This window comes from Grus americana, chromosome Z (assembly GCF_028858705.1).
Source record: "Grus americana isolate bGruAme1 chromosome Z, bGruAme1.mat, whole genome shotgun sequence".
Lineage (NCBI taxonomy): Eukaryota > Metazoa > Chordata > Aves > Gruiformes > Gruidae > Grus > Grus americana.
The window spans coordinates 40,460,538-40,478,399 of record NC_072891.1 but is presented as its reverse complement, the minus strand read 5'-3'; the positions used below and the strand labels follow the sequence as shown (position 1 = coordinate 40,478,399).

The window sequence follows — 17,862 nt, the reverse complement described above, 5'->3', positions numbered from 1 at the left end:
GCTGTGCAAACATGCTGGTTGCTAGGTGGGGTCTCCCGCCCAGTGTTATAAAAGCATTTGAGAGACCTCTGCTCTCTTACTCCTGACTGGGCTGTGCTGAAAAGTAGTATTTGTGAGGAAGAAGGTAGGTTTTTGAAGTTTTTTGATGCTCTCTGTAGACCTGGCAAACTTTAAGAATTGTACATTAAATTTGTCAAGTGACCTGGTGCAATTTTCTGTGGGTTGGATTTGCTGGCAAGGGAAAAGATGGGTGTGGGCGGGAGAAATTCTTTGAGTTTTGAAATGTTTTATGTACACAGAAAAGCTTCGACAATTACTGCTTTTATTTAATGCATATAAGGAGTTGAAAATAAAAAGCTAAAAAGATTAAAAGCAAACTTATTTGGAGTTGACTCTTTCCTATGCTTTCTCTTTTGCCTTTGCAGTAGGCTGCTGTAGAAATCTGCAGTAAAACTGGAATTGCTGGAAAACAATGTGCTTTGCATAAAAACTTAGAAAAAGAAACAGCTGTTGGTACTTCAACAACAGTTTGCTGCTTTGGCACTGTAGAGGGGTCTTTGCTCATGAAAATGATGAAAATGAGGCAAAGCAATCTTTTAGAAACATAAGAGCAATCCCCTGGTTTTGTGACTAACAGCTTAGGCAAAGCCACGTAAGGGCTGTATCATCCGGAGTTTGTTCTGCTAAAACTTTCCACTGAATTTTCCAAGGATGAGATTATTTTTCTCTCTGATGTTTTCATTCATATTCAGTAGAATTTCCCACTGTAAAACAAATTATTGTGTTAGATCTACTGCCTGTTTTTCTGATAGGGTGTAATGACCTTAATTTAAATCAAGATCCTGGTAACTAGCATTGGACGGTAACCAGAGATGATATATCTGATACAATTCATGATATGATTAAATAAGCATGGAGAAATTATGTTGTTTGACACAGACTGTAGTGTAAAAGTCTAGTTTGTGTCTTTAAATATTTTCAATAAATAATGAGTATTTTCTCAAAACTTTTAAAAATTTGCATGTGTCCAGTTCAAGAGTGCTTCTTCTGGGGACTGGGAGCCAGACAGAAAGTAACATTGCAGTAATTCTTGTGAAGCAACAGTTAAGTGCTTTCAGCCTGGATCTCTGTTTGATTTTTCATTCCAGTTGCAATGGTGATCATTCCAACTGGGAAAGATAAAATGCATAAAAATAACAATATTTTTCAAACTGAGAAATTTTAAGTGCTTGTTCCTGTTCCTTCCAAATGGGACATCTACACATTCCAGTTTGGGAAGTGGAACACATGTCCCCCAGAATTTTATTAAATAGAATAACTCTCAAGTAGGTATTTGTTATGGAGTAACCAGAAAGAAGTGTCACAAGAAGGGTACAGGATTCACTATAAAACAGTTTTTCAAGGCATTGTAAGTATGCTTTTCTGATCCTCATTAAACGACATGTTCATGAAAGTTGATCCTTACAATTTAGACAATATTCTGACCATTATTTACCCAGATGAGACCTACTCTAAGTCTATACAAAATACACATAAATATAGATTCAGAGTCAGTTTTTCTAGCAGCACAGGCAGAGCTGAATTTTGTCCCCTCAGGGCTGAGGGAAGGGCACAAAAAGCAAGAGATTTTTGAGGAAGAGGGTGCGTAGGTTGCTTCTGCCTTGGAGAGGGGACAGAAGGGTAGAGCTGGGCTGGAGGGCTGGGGGAGGGACGTCGGAGGTAGCTGCCACAAAGTGGCAGGAAGTGGAAGTGGAAGTAAGTTTTACAGTTTTGCTATGAGGGAAAGAAGCAGCAGGGCTGCAGCTACCCTGCTTGGTCTTAGGTGTGCGTCGCTGTAAATGACTGCTCTTTGGTCTTCCTGTGGGGCACAGGGCATAAGTAAGGCAAGCGTGTTTGCAGCATAAGCAACATCATTTTTTTACACTCATGCATATGATCTACATTATATTATCTGTACCCCAAGACTGCAAATAGCATCTTGTCTCGTCATACTAGATTCAAAGACACTCCACTTTAGCCAGCAGCACCTTTAGGTTATTGTTTGTATGTATGCTTTAAAACCAAGCCTTGCCTAGAGTTTGCTTTCGAAGTGTGTTTTGAAAAAAAAGTAAAATCTATTTTCAGCAGACCAAAAATACTTTATTTGATAAAACAATTTCTGCCCTTTGTTCCCTCACTGTTTCTATTAGCAAACAGAATACTCCTCACACCAAATGTGTTATGAAGCAACCTATTAATTCTTTTTGGGTGCTCAATGTCAAATCACATCAACTTTGGTCTTTTTTCCAATTCTGCATGGTATCTTAAAGAAAAGCTGGATTGATTTTCATTTGGATTGGTAAAAAGGAAAAGTTACTTTTTTTCCTTTAAATGGCTAATGCTCTATTCTTTTGTAGAAATTGGAGGAAATATGTAAGAAATAAGGAACAGGATAGGCGAAACTCTGATTTTACTCGTCTTCCTTAGGAAAGGTCTAGTGGAAGAAATGAGAATATATTTAAGAAGGGAATATTTATTGTCTTAACATAACACATAAGAGCTCCATCCTCAGTAAATGATCAGACAAGAATACTTGTTTACCACTAAATTTGAACAGATTCAAGTATTCAGTAAGCTAAATGGGCATAGCTGATACCTTAACTAATGGGGAAAAACAGACTTTAATTTGTTTCTGGTAACTTCCCTTTGTAAGTCAATGCTAATACTTAGGTATTGCCTTAGTAAATAAGCAAATAGTCCAACTAGTTTACTGCTCTATTTCTAATCTAAAACTTCTTGAGCAAGCAATTGTTGAGCATTGCGCCACCTGCCAAACATAAACAAAAGTTAACTGCTTCCAATTGCACAGGCCAATCACTACTTGGGAAACTAACCCCTACATACCATAGTATTTTGCGTTTGGGAAACCTCAAGTTGCACTGGTGCTGAAAATGATAAAAAATTGTTTGTAACTTGATGAGAAATGATTTATAACTTGAAGCATCTCTTCTCAGAAACTCTGTCAAGATGACTATGGTATCAGAATTTCTGAAACAGGCATGGTTCATGGAAAATCAGGAGCAGGAATGTATTGTAAGTATTATCACCTTTTGAGCATCGTGTTTATTTTCAAGTAGTTTTAGAAGTGATTTAAGGGCATAGGCCACCAAACATCTTTCATATACTCAAAGGGAGGAAAACCAATGGCAAAACTCCAGCTAATTAGAATTCAAACCCAATTTTATTGCAGCATGTAATCTAATATAATCTAATAGCCTAGTAAATCTGCTATCAGATGAAAAAATATTCTTATTTGCATATATCAGTCTAGTTGTCAATTCCTGGGCAGAACTAGTTACTGTAATGGAATTCCCACTGGCCAATCACTGATTCACTCAAGTCATCGTCTTTAAAGTAGTAATCTGATGCATAGGTATGTGAATGTGTAAGAACATGTTCAGATGACGTATATGAGAAAAACAGGGACTCCTAGGCTGAGGTACAGGAAGCCATGAGTTGGAGCCCAGGAATGTAAAGGAGGAACTAAAGTCACTAGTATATGTCCTGGTTTTCATATCATATGTCGTGCTTACAGTGGAAAGAGTCACAGTATGTAATAAAACATCTCAGATGATCAGTATTGATACTGATTAGAAGGGTGGTGGTAAGTCAAGAGTTATTGCACTAGGATGATGTGGAGAGTTTTTTGATAATGAAGTTGATTAAAATACTGAAATGACTGTCAGCAAAGGTAAAGCAGCACACTGTAAAGTCACAGGAGATTGTGAAAGAACTTTCACCTTGAAAAATCTCAAATGTAGGGGGAGAAATTTCAGTAAATAAAGTTTTCTGCTCTAGACCTTTGTAGATTTTGTAATTTTGACTCCACAACATTTTGTGCATAAACATTTGGCTCCACTGTCCCATCCCCCTTGCACCCACAGGGTCCTGAGTCATTCTGGTTGCGTTGGTTACAGATAGTTTTTTATTGCTAGTAGGCAAGTTTGTCATGGAAACCAGTATACAAAGATTAACCTGGCGTGCCTGGGAAACAGGCAACAGACTGTCCTGTTGTACATTGCCTTATCACACAAGTCACAGTGTTTTTTTCAAAAGTATGCAAGACACTTCTTTAAGAATGCAGTCCCTCTGCTCTCATACAACTCCTAGTGATATAACTGTGTAGGGAGTTGAGTATTTAATTATCAGACATTAGAAATGTAAAAAATGCAATATAGAATGCTGTATGTAAAGCACGTATCCATAAGACCTTGCCATTTGTCTTGTTCTATTTAACTTTAGTGGCAAAGGATTTAAAAAAATTAAAATAGTGACTTGGTGAAACAGGACAAAGAGGATAGGTGATTCTGAAAAAGCTCAGCTAAACTACTTTTTTTTTGTTTTTAAAAAAATCTCACCATATATCATACCAAGGGAAATTTTATATTAATATTTCATCCAAGAATCTTGGGGCATTTTATAGCTTCTGTAAAAGACGGTAACAAGTATGGGATTGGTTAGGTAGTGCTGTTCAGTTATAGGCCCTACCAGCAACTTGATTTGTCATGTTGCTGACTTAGGGAAAGCCACGTAACCTGTTACGTAGTGGAATTCATCATCCCTAGTTATTCCCAGAGCACTTCAGACACTGACTAGGGAGTGCCCATCTAGGAGTGGATTCACCAAAGGCAGCCAGTAGGTAGTGCCTGTGAAGAACGTGTGACTTATGTCTCAAGTTTCAAAGAAGTTGAGTAACAGTTCTTTTCTTCCTTGTAGGGTTAGACTTGAACTCTTCTCCGAGATCTTGCAGGCAAGAAGTGCTTGTAGTCTTAGATATGAGTCAGCTGAGAAGTCAATTAAGTGATAGTAGCATAGTCAATTTGCATAAGATGAGCAAAGAAACTAGTAGAACTTTAGTGTAGGATTTAATTGTGGCTTTAGAGCCTTTAGAATTTGAACATAATTGCCTAATGTGACAGTTAAGAAATATTTCCTGTGGAATCCAACTTACTCTTAGAAATAGGTCTTCAGGTGCCTAAACCAATATATGAAGTACTTTCTGTTTAAGAAAGTACTGTGAAAGAAATAGATCCAATGCATACCATTACTGAGTCTGTTTAGTTCTCTCTGTGTGTTCCTTGATAGTCCTATAATAGGCAATCCCAAATACATAGTTTATTTAGGCATCTAAAACTGCTTCTTTGCAAAAATATTCTTTGGCATGAGCAATTATTTTTAATTTTTTTTTTTTCCTCTGTAGAAAAGTTCAAAAGGTGGCCCTGGAGTACAGTCATACCCTAACTTCGATCCATCTGCTGATGTTGTTGCTTTGGACAAAGCTATTACTGTAAAGGGTAAGAGGAGTAAATATTAAACCTGCTGCATTAGGACTCTTCCTTAGGAAATTTTGAGAATAGCACTGAATAAAATTTCAGAGTGAGAGGCAATGGCAAGCAGGAGAGGTGCCTCTGCTTTTAAAAGCTTGGCAATACATTAAATTAGGCCACTTCCTAAAGAATCTCATCTCTTTGATATCCTGATGTTGTATTACAATTTCAGACCTTAATATTAAAGTTATTGACTATGTTGAAGGAAAGGTTATAAAAATTTAATTTCTAAAGAATAAAAAATTATTATAACATACTACACTAATACTTTTTGATTTGATTTCCCTAAAATCCCTGGAAGAGGCAGTGAATATGCTGATAATGTAGTGTATCCTTCTATTGCGTTTCTCTCTTTTAATGAAATTCACATTCGGCACTTTGCCTGTACTTTGAAACCTTTTTCAATTTGACTTACTGAGATTAAATGAGTATGCCATCTAATTATTTGATTATATTTTTTTTTCAGTTATTCTATAGCATAAGTTCTGCACTCAGAACACTTTAAAACTTTCTATATGACATTATAGAAACATAGGCTTCTGTGTTCTATGGGAATCTATTTGTTGGGTTTCTTCACTACATCACTAATTGTAAGTCAGCAGATGATTACAGTTTTTCCTTTGGTTAAACTTCAGTGTGTCAAGAAATCAAAAAATGACATAAAGCAAATAATAAAATTTAAAACCTGCTATTTGGCTAAATGATGCACTACAGACAGCTATTAATATTATTTAATATTTCCAATATATTAAACATGTTGTTTGGTGACTCATAGGTGTGGATGAAGCCACCATCATTGACATCTTGACTAAAAGAACAAATGCTCAGCGTCAGCAGATCAAAGCTGCCTATCAGCAGGCTAAAGGAAAGGTAAAGTATATTCAAGCCAAACTTAAATTTATACTCAGAATATCAATGTTACTCCCTGGTCAGATGGTACATATAGCTTTAGCTTCATAGAACAAAAGGTTACGGTTTTCTGCCTTCTGTACTTTGTGAAAGCCATGACAGAACGATAATACCCTGCAACTATATTGCCAGTGATGAGTCTTTGAATATTGTGGCCACTATTTTGGGATAAAAAAAAATAAAAATTTGAAGTTCTAACTTTCCAGCTTTTTGAATGTCCTGGAGATCCTTTAAATCAGTAAATCACTGGTAGTGCAGAGATTTCACTACCACCTGGGAGACAGTCTGCTGAGAGAAAGGGAGAGATGGAGAATGAGACTTGGAGGAATCTCTCTGAATATTTAGGTCCAGATTGAATACTAAATAGGATAGGAAAGTTATAGGACCATGATGCTGTTCCACAAGTACAGCAACACTGGTATGGGGATGAGTGTCCAGAATGTAGTGTTCTTCTACTTCTGAGTGGTAAAAGTACTGGTCCCTGGAACTGAGAAGCATGGAAATTACTGCATGTTTCTGGAAAGGTTTTAATTGCTCTTCTCTCAATAACAAACTTTCTCCAGGTGAACCTGTAACTCTAAACTGAAATTACAATTGCACAGTTGGCATACCAGAGTTACTGAATGTTTGCTCCTTGAAAAGTGATTCTTTTGAGCTTTTTGCTTTGTAGCTCTAAGTGTAACTATTAAGGGCCAACTTAGAAAATAAGTTTAATATCTCATTTTAGCCTAGGTTTCCTTTTTCTGTTCAGGAAACCACACTTGTGGTTTTCATAGCTCTCTCCTCCCTTGCAGGAAGCTTCAGCCTTGCAATTATATTGTTTAAGGACCTAAATTAAAATCTAACTTCAAAGACATAGGGACACTAATGCTGTTAGATCATTAGATACTCTGGTTCCTGGCACACCATCAAAAGCAAAACAGAACTAACTATGGACATAGTGCTTCCTTCTGAAATAATCTCATTGGTTTACGTATCCTGACGAGGCAGGTTGACCTTCTCACTCTTACAGCCACAATCTTGATACATACTTGGTGGAGAGCAGGACTGTAACTTTTAGTGTAACATTATAGAGTACCGAGCATTTCCAGATAAGAGGCAGAATAAATCAGACTTTTAAATTTTTTTTAAAGTTAAATGTAGGTCAAATTAGAATGTAGCCCAAATCTTAACTTCAGGACTTGCAGTTTTGTGTAGGACAATATTACAGTAGGCCCACAGAGTTTCCACTGCAAATCCTGTATCCTTTGTGCCGTAAATGGATGAATTAAAGTGTTATCCAGTTAAGCAACTCAGTCATAATCATAGCAGCAGTATAGTATTGCCTACTGTTAAAAAAGCAAGCAGCCTATTTTGAGTCTTCTTCTGATGCTGTAAATGGCTGATGTCACGGATGGAGTCATGCATTTCACTCACAAGAGAAGGAACAATATACTTTATTCACATAAACCAGTAACAAAGATCAATGGTAAATGTAACAGTAGTTTAACAAGATTTGATGGCAAGGTACAATTGATTATTTACTGCACAGAGGACAAGGTCAGACAGAACTGTCAGGGAGACCCTCTCGTTGAGTCATGAGGTTCAGAAAAGACCCCCTTGCTTTCTAAACTCCTTCTCAGGGAGGAGTCTAGGTGCAGCTGGATCCAATCCTAGTCCCAGACTTGGTCAATAGTTTATGTCTAAAGGATTATGTATGCACAATCAATCCTTTATATCACTTAGGTAAGATTTCAAAGTTTAGCATGCTATTAGTCACTTACTGAGGATGTGTTGTGGCAAGGAATCTCTCAACCTCAAGGAGTAACCTTGAGAGGCATCCCTAGTCGAGGGGAGAACCTGGCATGCAGCCCGTGCTGTGCAGGAGAGCTCAAAGGGCTCTTGGGCTGGTCACTATTTATGGGGGGTAAGATGATTGACTCACGGTCATGTTCGAATACTGACCAAAGATGCTCGTTTCTTCCAAACGTGGCTTGAGATGAACACTGACCGGCACTGTGGTTAAGTGGGCACGTTGCCATAAATTAGCCCTTGGCTATTGTGGTGTTCTCTGTCTCCCCAAAATCCACTTTGAGTCAGGTGCAGCCATCAGGACCACACACATCTATCACCACCACCACTGGTGGTTATCGCTTGAGCAGGGTTACAGGAAATGAAGGTCAGGTTGGGGGCAGAGGTGTGGGGAGCACAGTGTCACAGGTGAATATGGCTGAATTGCAATGTGTGAAAGCACTCCTGAATACTTACTGAAAACCACTGACACTTTGATTAACATAAAGGCGACAAATTAAGAATTTCAAGTAGGGCTTCATAATTCTTTCTAGTAGCTAAAGGAATGATGTTGACTAAGATTTATCAGAGATCAGACAATTTTTGGACTGTAGCTGAACAGCAACATTTTACCGTTAGTGCGTTTCTTACTCTTCCTGTCACAGAGTCTGGAAGAAGCCTTGAAAAAAGTTCTGAAAAGCCACCTGGAAGATGTTGTTGTGGCTCTGCTCAAAACTCCAGCTCAGTTTGATGCTGAAGAATTAAGAGCCTCTATGAAGGTAAGGCAAAAGCTTCTGAGAAAAACTTTCCTAAAAAGCATAAATAATTACCAGGGCCTGTAAATGACACTAGACTTGGATTTCAAAGCTTCCGTATTGTCTTCATTTTAACCCCATTTTGTAAAATAAATCTATACTGGTAATCCAGGTTCTGACAACAAGACCAAGAAACCTCTGCTGAATTTCAGGGTTGGAAGAGATTGGCTGCAAACGATATTCTTTTGTGAGAATGAACTCCTTCTGCCTTCTGAAAACTGGTTGCTGATGTAGTGGTAGAAAGCCATAGGGTTTACATACATGTTTACATAAGAGAAAACAAAAAGGGAAGGGGCTATTTTTCTCCATAAATTTTACATTTCTATCTTTTATGTGCACTTCTTGGTCCCTTTAGTGCTTCTTTTGGGCACCAATGATATTAGATGTGATAAAAAAATAATTTCAAAAGAGCTGAAATAACAATGTTATATGGAAGCACAACGTTCTTAATTTTTCTATCTTGTTCCACATGTGGCCTTCAAAGCCAAGTCCGTGATTTTCATCTTATTTCTGGTCTTCTGAATTTAGGTTTGTTGTATCAAATAACATTTCAAAAATTCAGTCATTTTTGTCAGGGGCTTGGAACTGATGAAGATACCTTAATCGAGATCCTGGCCTCAAGAAACAACAGAGAGATCAGAGAAGCCAGCAGATACTACAAAGAAGGTAACTCAGAACAAGAAGAAGTGATAAGTCTATAACAGATGCATTACAATCACAGCCCCACTTCTCAATATGAGGAGCTGAGATGACAATGTAGGAGACAAGTGAAGCATCACATAAGATTGAAAGAGTTGCAGGGGAGGGAGGCCATACTGACCTTTGCTGGCCTACATAGATCCCAATACAGAAGGAAAAGGCATATCATCACTGCCAGAACTGCAGATGTCTCATGGAATGGGCCATGCATTTAGATACTTTCTAGGGTGCAAGCAAAACCCAGCTGCTTTTCTTCTCTTGTAACTAAGCTTTGGCTGACCTCTTAAGATATCACTAGTCTTGAAAAAAAAAGCTTATTGAATTAGCAACATGGGTAACAGTAGCAGTAGGAGCAACCAGTGAACTAAAGGGGAACAATCTTTGAAGGGGTAACTAAAGTGTAATGTGGTATCTCTCATAGATGTAAAGTTTACTACAGTCAATCAGTGTTTTCTCATTAAATCATGTTTTCTGAGATTATGGGCTAACTTTTCCAAGAGATTTCCATTCAAATAGTTTCAGTTAGAAGCCCAAATTAATAGTTTGATTTTTCAGAAGACTTTTGTGATTGAGTTCAGTGCTGATAAGAACAACCAGAAATAAGAATGAAGGACAAATGGCTCAGAAAAAGTTTCAATCTTTTTTTTGTACTTCAGAAGCAAAAGAGCAAGACAATGCCACCCACAAGACCTTAGAGAAGGACTTGTTCAGCAGATTTTGGGTTTAGCCTCCAATTTCACAGTATGTCTCAGTGATTAGAGGACATTTTACAAATATACCCCTTCTCTCGAAGCTGAATGAGAGAAAGTAAGAAAAATGCATCTCTAGTGTGCATATTTAAGTCGTAAATTAAGAAAAGGCTGAAAAAAATCATAGAATCATAGAATGTTTTGGTTTGGAAGTGAGCTTTAAAGATCATGTCGTCAAACTAGTTGATAACTTTAAAACAAACTACGAATCATTTTTCATTTGATTTCAGTGCTGAAGAGAGATCTGACTCAAGACATTATCTCTGACACATCTGGAGACTTTCAGAAGGCTTTGGTTGCTCTAGCCAAGGTATGCTGTGCTTAAGCATTTTGAGTGACATTACCTTTAGTGAAAAATTAATTTTGTCAAGACTATTTTAGAGAAAGAAATACAATAAATAAGGATTTAGGTAATATTTATTTCCTTGCATTATTTTTTATTTACGTATCTTAGGCCATATGAAATTATTCTTAAACAAGATATAATGTGATCTTATTGCAAATGCATTGTAAAAACCAGTGGTGTTCATTATTGTTTATCAGTTACTCTTTTAAGACCTTGTTAGGGGATTAACGGTCTGTAAGCATTTGAAAAAAGCAACGTGAATAGTGTCATGTCAATTGACTAGAAATAGAAGAAGAAGAAATGCTTACAATTATGTAAATAAACCTTTTGGCTTGCTGTGAAGATATGTTTCTAGTAGTTAGATAATGGGACAGGGGCAGGGACCTAACAAGTGGAAAAAGTGTTTTATGAATTTTTGTTCAGAAGCAGATGATTTTAAACACTGGAGTTGTACAGTGAAAAGACCATTTTAAATTGAATAAATATTTGATTCCATGATTGTTGAGTACATGTATATGAAACTTGTACATGCACATGGGGTTCTTTTTTTTATATGTCTCTGTGCATTGATTTGATTTTCAGTTTTTGGTTTCAAACCAACTTGAAAGAAGTCTATTAAATGGTCATCAGGAAGCAAATCACAGCTTTCAAGCCTGTAACTTCACATTAAGAAACAATATTTCCTATGAATTTTGATGTAGGACTTCAGAAGTGAGTTGCTGATGGCCTTAGAAATGTGAGCTCTGACTGATTAACAAATACAACAGCTTTATTCACAGAATAGTTGACATAACCGTATCTATCTGCAGTTATATATTGTTACGTATGGGAATGGTAGGGCAGAACTCTAAAATGCTGAGTTTTTGGTGAACTGAATTATTGTGAGTACCAGTGAAATTTTATTTATATTTATGTAGGCTGACCGAACTGAAGATTCTCACGTGAATGATGAGCTTGCTGACAATGACGCAAGGGTAAGATCATACTTAGCACTCTGCAGATTTCTTCATCTGATTTACTTGAGATTATAAACTCTGTCTGCGAATGTTCTACCTGAATCTTGTGCATTGCACACTTGACAGATATTTATATGTTAAGTAGCAGTCTTTTCTGAGGGGATGCTATTTTACAAAGTTCCTGTAAGCTCTGCTATCTGAAGGAAATTAAATCTCCACCTGAACATCTAGCTTTAGAAACATTTCTGCAAGACCTCTTCTAGTACATGTAAAGTGTGCAGACCATTTGAAGTAGAGGTCAACAACTAGAGAAATTAGACAGAATCTTCCTTCTGTTTGTAACACAGTTCTTGAATTGAGGGACAAGGGCGTGCTCAAGTAGGTGCCGAACCAGCTGCATTACCTTGACCAGTGTGAACTCTGCAGTGTATTAGCTATAGCTATCATTTTGCAGTGATGAGCCTTTCAAGATTATCGGGTAAACCTCACGGTAATTTTCTGAATAATTCTAAAATAAGCAACTGATCTTTCCCTTATTTCTTCTACCATTAGTGTGATTTTTTTTGTTAAAATCTTGGTAAACCTTAGCGGTCTTTCCTGAGTTTTCACCTGTAAAATCTTACATCACTGTTACAATTTAAATATAGATTGAGTTGAAATTTATTTATTTATTTATTTATTTTAATCCAATCAAGAAAAGGTCATTGAGCAATACTGGTTTTAGTCATGCTACATAAGGAGTTTAGATTTGTCACCAGCTCTAGTTATAAAAGTGCATAGTGTTCTCTAGGTACTGTTATGACATAAGTGATGTATGAAATATCACTTGATAGAGCTAGAGTTATTTTGAGGTTGTGTTATGGACTGTGTCAAGGTTTGGAGTTCATTATTGACAAGCAATGGGCTACCTTTGGCTGGTAGCCTTGCAAGTACAATATTTCTGTTTAGGTTTTACTGTACTTGTTAACTTTTCTACTTTCTTTTCTTTATGACAGGCTTTGTATGAAGCAGGAGAGAAAAGGAAAGGAACAGATATTAATGTGTTTGTTACTGTTCTTACTGCAAGAAGCTACCCACATCTCCGAAAGGGTAGGTTGGATGAAACTTTGTGCTTCATAGGAATTGTATTTTGAACTTGGCCTGCTCATGAACTCAGCGAAGATACAGATTATGAAGTCGTGACTCTGACTCTGACTGCTACAAAGGTCCTTGGACACATGTTTGCTGACTAAGGGCACAGTTGGCAGCTTCGATATTCTTTCCAAACTAGTGATGAGCAATCTCATTTAGGTTTGTAACAAAACTATTACTGTGAAGTCTCACATGACTAGTGATCACAAGGGCAAGGGATCAGTGTGGCAGGAGTTCTGAATGATCCCCAACATGGTCTTGCTCCTCAGCCATTTTTCCTGGGTGGAGGGATATCACTTAAGTTCACAGGCTCCAGTGGAGTCATTGGACCACCTCTGTCCCTACCATGGGGGACATGAGCCTACCCAAGGGGAACATGAGCCCTACCATCCTAACAAAGTCCCATTCCTTTGGCTGACTCCAGCAGTCCATGCAGTAACACTGCTCTTTACACTGTGCTGGCTGAAGAAAATGAGAAAGATGCCCTGCAATCGTTCATCTGTGTGCCCTGCTGCAGCAGTGAGGGCAGAATAAGGCAGAGGCAATGCAGGGAGAACACTGTATTTTCATCACTATTCACTGAGTTTTCTTCCCTTATTTAGTCTTTCAGAAGTACACCAAATACAGCAAGCATGACATGAACAAGGTACTAGATTTGGAGCTGAAAGGTGATATTGAGAAATGCCTGACTGCCCTTGGTAAGTAGTTCTGCAGATTGTAACCCAGTATATATACTGACGATATGAAAACCTACTTTTTACTTCCATCATGCTTGCTCCAATTGAAAGCCATTCTGGGCTTACCCTGCTTCACTGAGAAACATGCTAAATAGTCCTTTGGAAAATTTATTCTGAACATAGTGATTTAATTGAGTTATTTAATGTCAGTTAAAGTTGCTGAATGAGTAAAAATACTTCTCCTGATATGTAGAAAAATCTTTTAAGGAGAACTAACGTGTCATCAACATAGAAGAACTTTACAGAAAGTTAATATGCTAAAAAGAGCTGTCAGAACAGGCACAATGTATATAAAAAATCCAATAGTTTTGAACCTATCTTCAAGAAACCAAAACCAAACCCACTCTTCTCGATTTTTTTTCAAAGACATTTATAATATATAATTATAAAAAATATAACAGATTTCCTTCTGCAATTTTGTTTGAGAAAATATAAGCTTTGTGATAAAGGTGTATATTAAGACCCTTAACATTACTGTTCCTCATGAACAATAAGGTGAGGCAGTGACTCAGTGAAATCATTTTTATCAGTGGACCAGAGATGGAATCAGAAGCCAGACACACATCTTGTTCTCAGCTTTTGCATCACAGTCAAGCGCACTTTGGATGAAAGAATGAGTGCTATCAGAACCCTCTTGATATCAGAAGTGGAGGACAAGTACTTGGTATAACTTTGTTTACAAAACATCAGATCATAACTTCCAGCTCTGCTGTAGAAGACAGAAATGTTTTCATACTATTCTTCTTGGGAATTGCAACATCTCTCTTAATTTTGTGGCAATAAACTAGGGAGTGCAGTCTTGTAACTATTTTCCCCTGACTGAATTGCTGTCTGAATAGACAGAGGATAGGCACTACTACTTCTCCCATGTTTTGAAGGCAAGTACAAAGAATTAGATAAAGAGGATACGCTGGTAGGAACACTGAGACTGCTTTTAAAGTGTTTTCTTTCCAAACTTTTCCCTTTTGTTACTTGTTACCTGTATAACAGATGTGACCTTATTGTTTCATTGCAGTGAAGTGTGCCACAAGCAAGCCAGCTTTTTTTGCTGAAAAGCTCCACTTGGCGATGAAGGTAAAGAAAGAACTTCTCTTTGTAAACATGGGGTGGTTTTTAAGCTGAAAAATAACAACCTAGCTAGAGCTCTCTAAGCCCTTTGTGTGATTAAAAAAAGGGACTGAAGAAGGAAATTCGGTGTATTTCTTTCTTGCCTTCTATTTTTTCCTTTGAAACCTCTGAGTGTCTTTCCATAGGAGGAGCTGTCTGTTAGCTGTAGTGTATCAGGAAGGCATCCGTCCAGCTACACATTTATCTTTTACTCCAGACAGTGACAGAAAGCTAACCGGAACATTTCTTATTTATGAAAACACAAAAATATTAGTGAAAAGTAAATAGGAAAGTAATTAGAGATCTGGACAAGAACCTTGTAGAAGCCTAATCTTTAACAAGACATCCATGGTCATTCTAGCAAATCTTGAACCTGAGCTGAGTGAGGCAGCTGGAGATCCTGAAACAGTTTAGTGTGCAGGTATTTTCATAACTTCTGTGACTTGGTTGTATACGTGAAAAATTGAGTGAAACATTATGAAAATACAGTTAATTGCACTCTTAAAAAATGATGAAAAAGGCACTGAAGTCTAGGTTGTCTCTGGTATCTAGCAAGCACAGGGAAGTACATACCTGTTTTTAGGAAACAGCTAAAAGAGATGCATAAAAAGGAAATCCAGGGGTGGAGGTAGCCTGTCAGAAGTGAATTGTGCTCACAGGGAACAGAAGGGAATGTGAGAGGACTCCCTCATGCGAGACGTTAAAGGAATAGGATGTGGCCTCCGCACACCCACAAAGAAGTCTGATGGATTAACACACAGAACCTTGATTTAAGATATTTCAATGACTTAAGTAGCGTCTTTTTTCCTTTTTTTCTTTTTTCTTTCTTTCTTTTAACAGGGCTTTGGGACACAGCACAAAGAGCTCATCAGAATCATGGTTTCACGCCATGAAGTGGATATGAATGAGATCAAAGGCTATTACAAGAGTCTGTATGGCATCTCTCTCCGCCAAGCCATTATGGTAGGTTTTCTTTCAGGTGACGTATGAAATGCAAAACAACCAAATGATTTTGGAAATTCAGTAAGGGTTTGTTAACTCTTCTGCTCTTGAGTCACCAGTTCATCCTGAGTAACTCCTTGTAGCTGAGTATTTCATGTTCCAAATGATCCAAATGCTGGTAGAACTAATTCATTTTCTGGAGCAACGTTTTTGTCACAAAAGCTATAGCAATTTGTTCGTAGTGGTACATGTCTCCTGATAACACCTTACAGTAAAAGCCAAGAGTTGAATGGAGACTACAGTATCCCCAAGTTCCCGTGCTTGGGCAGACATAAGGTACCTTGGCAGGAGAGTGGAGATGATTGTACCGACAGCAATTTGGGAGATGTTTGATGCAACTGGCTATTGCTTTTTAACAAAAAATACCTTGTTAACTTGACATTTATTTGACCTACTTCTCAGGTGACTTAAAAATATCTTTTTAAAGGGGACAGACCACCCAATGTATTTAAACCAGTGAGGGACCTGAAGAAAGCTAAACTTGAAAAGAAGCTTTGTGGAGGCTTGTAGACAACACTTTAAAAAAAAAAAAAGTCCTGTTTGGAATAGAAACATACTCCTTACATGTATCAAAATGCCTTTTTGATTTTTATTGGTGTCTGCTACTTCTTTAGTTGAGTGCCAAACATCACTTTTATTCTTCCCTCAAGAGTGATCTGTAATGTGATATGTGTGATCTGTAATTTGATATGTAATTACATCACCTCATTGTGTTCCAAAGAGATGATTGCATACAAATTGCTTGAGGCATAGCTGGGCTACACTAGGCAATTCATATGTCTCTGCAAAGTAGATTCAAATTTGAGAAAACATAGCGTGTAATAATTACAGTGCATATTATCCATTTTTAAGTGCACTTAATGCATATTATCAATTTTTTCCAAGCTGAATAAGTGATCCTGTGGTGAGTTGAATATCACTGTACACTTAGCCTGTGTTTGAGATAATTCTAGATGCAATGTGTCTAGTGTTTTAGTATTAATGAACATTGGACATCACTGGTCAAGGAAGGCATTTTCACTTTATCTAGAGAAGAAAAGCTTAAGATTCTAGGCAGATAGAAATCTTCTGTGCCTCTCTTTATTTATGCCATGAGACCTTCTTGGATTTTTATTGGCCTTGTCTACCTCTGCTTCACTCTGGAAATGCATGTGTTTATTTCTAGGTCATATGAATAAGTTCAGCGAGGGTACTCAGTTCAAGCTCAGTCTGTGGCTAACACACATGTGTTATCAAGTGATTAATTTATTTAGGTGAAGGATTGCTGTTTGGTACATGTAATTTGAGAGCTTACTAAAATTTATTCCACTTGAGACCATTATCCTAACAATTGTGGTGTTTTGTGCTTAAATTGACAGGATGAACTCAAAGGGGATTATGAAAATATCCTGGTGGCTTTATGTGGAAGTGATAACTGAGCTTCATGTTCCTGCAATGCACTCAAGCCCTGTTGCTGAAGGTCTTTATATTTACCTCAGCTGTTTATATAAAATACAGTGAGGTTTCTCTGGAATGGTACTTAATCCATATGTGTTATGTCAAAAACCTGTAACCTGGAATGTATTTTTTCAGTTTCTGTATTCTAAATGGCATTAATATCTCTCGTTGCCATTATTTATCCGAAGTTAAAGAACGCCCCACAGTTTTTACTTGCTTGATTAATCATGAAAAAGGTGAAGTTTTCATCTATGCAAAGCAAATAATCTTTTAAAAATAAAATTAACTTGTATGGAACTTTGTATGTCCTTTGTTGCTTTTCTGCATTTAATTTCAAGTTGTCTGTGTACAGTGCATGAGAAAAAAAATCAGTAAATAATTTAATCAAAAAAGAATGTAGCAATATCACACAGAATAGTTGAGCCTATACCTTTCCATTTCACTTCAGCTAGTGTTTATGTAAGCCAGATGTAAGAAAAATAACTAAAGATAGCTTATTAAAACCCCCTACAATATAAAAAAGCTAACAATATCGCTGTCTTGTTCTTTTTCATTTAACTTCTAGAGTAAATAAACTTGTTATGTTTCGTACATAGGGAAAAAAAAGAATTGAAAAAACTCTTCATATGCCAAGTAGGACTTTTATGTTTTTCCTGATGAATTGTGTAAATTTTTTATATTATCTCCACAGTGAAAAAACTACTATCACTACCTCTATTTTGGGCAGAGTTCATGCTCGGCATTACTGTCCTGATTGTGCCAGATGCTGTACATATGATTTATTATAGCCCACTGGTTAAGCATTACTTGATGGTTCGTCGTTACATGCAAACACTGC

At 37.2% G+C, this 17,862-nt stretch overlaps 1 protein-coding gene across 1 annotated transcript; it reads left to right on the top strand.

Annotated features, from left to right (window-relative positions):
- Window positions 1-17,321, top strand: ANXA1 (annexin A1). The gene is made up of 13 exons (XM_054809567.1): window positions 1-124; window positions 2,994-3,072; window positions 5,240-5,333; window positions 6,142-6,236; window positions 8,711-8,824; window positions 9,436-9,526; window positions 10,539-10,618; window positions 11,572-11,628; window positions 12,606-12,699; window positions 13,344-13,439; window positions 14,494-14,552; window positions 15,426-15,548; window positions 16,946-17,321. The coding sequence occupies exons 2-13, from the start codon at window positions 3,007-3,009 to the stop codon at window positions 17,003-17,005; spliced, it is 1,029 nt and encodes a 342-aa protein (XP_054665542.1). The 5' UTR covers window positions 1-124; window positions 2,994-3,006; the 3' UTR covers window positions 17,006-17,321.
- Window positions 17,322-17,862: the final 541 nt, after the last annotated feature.

What these genes read in the sequence shown, in the direction of transcription:
- ANXA1 (XM_054809567.1), top strand. Translation starts at nt 3,007, where the DNA reads ATGACTATGGTATCAGAATTTCTGAAACAGGCATGGTTCATGGAAAAT. An exon ending in ATCAGCAGGCTAAAGGAAAG is followed by an intron (nt 6,237 to 8,710) that starts GTAAAGTATATT and finishes TTCCTGTCACAG; the next exon opens with AGTCTGGAAGAAGCCTTGAA. An exon ending in CAGCAGATACTACAAAGAAG is followed by an intron (nt 9,527 to 10,538) that starts GTAACTCAGAAC and finishes ATTTGATTTCAG; the next exon opens with TGCTGAAGAGAGATCTGACT.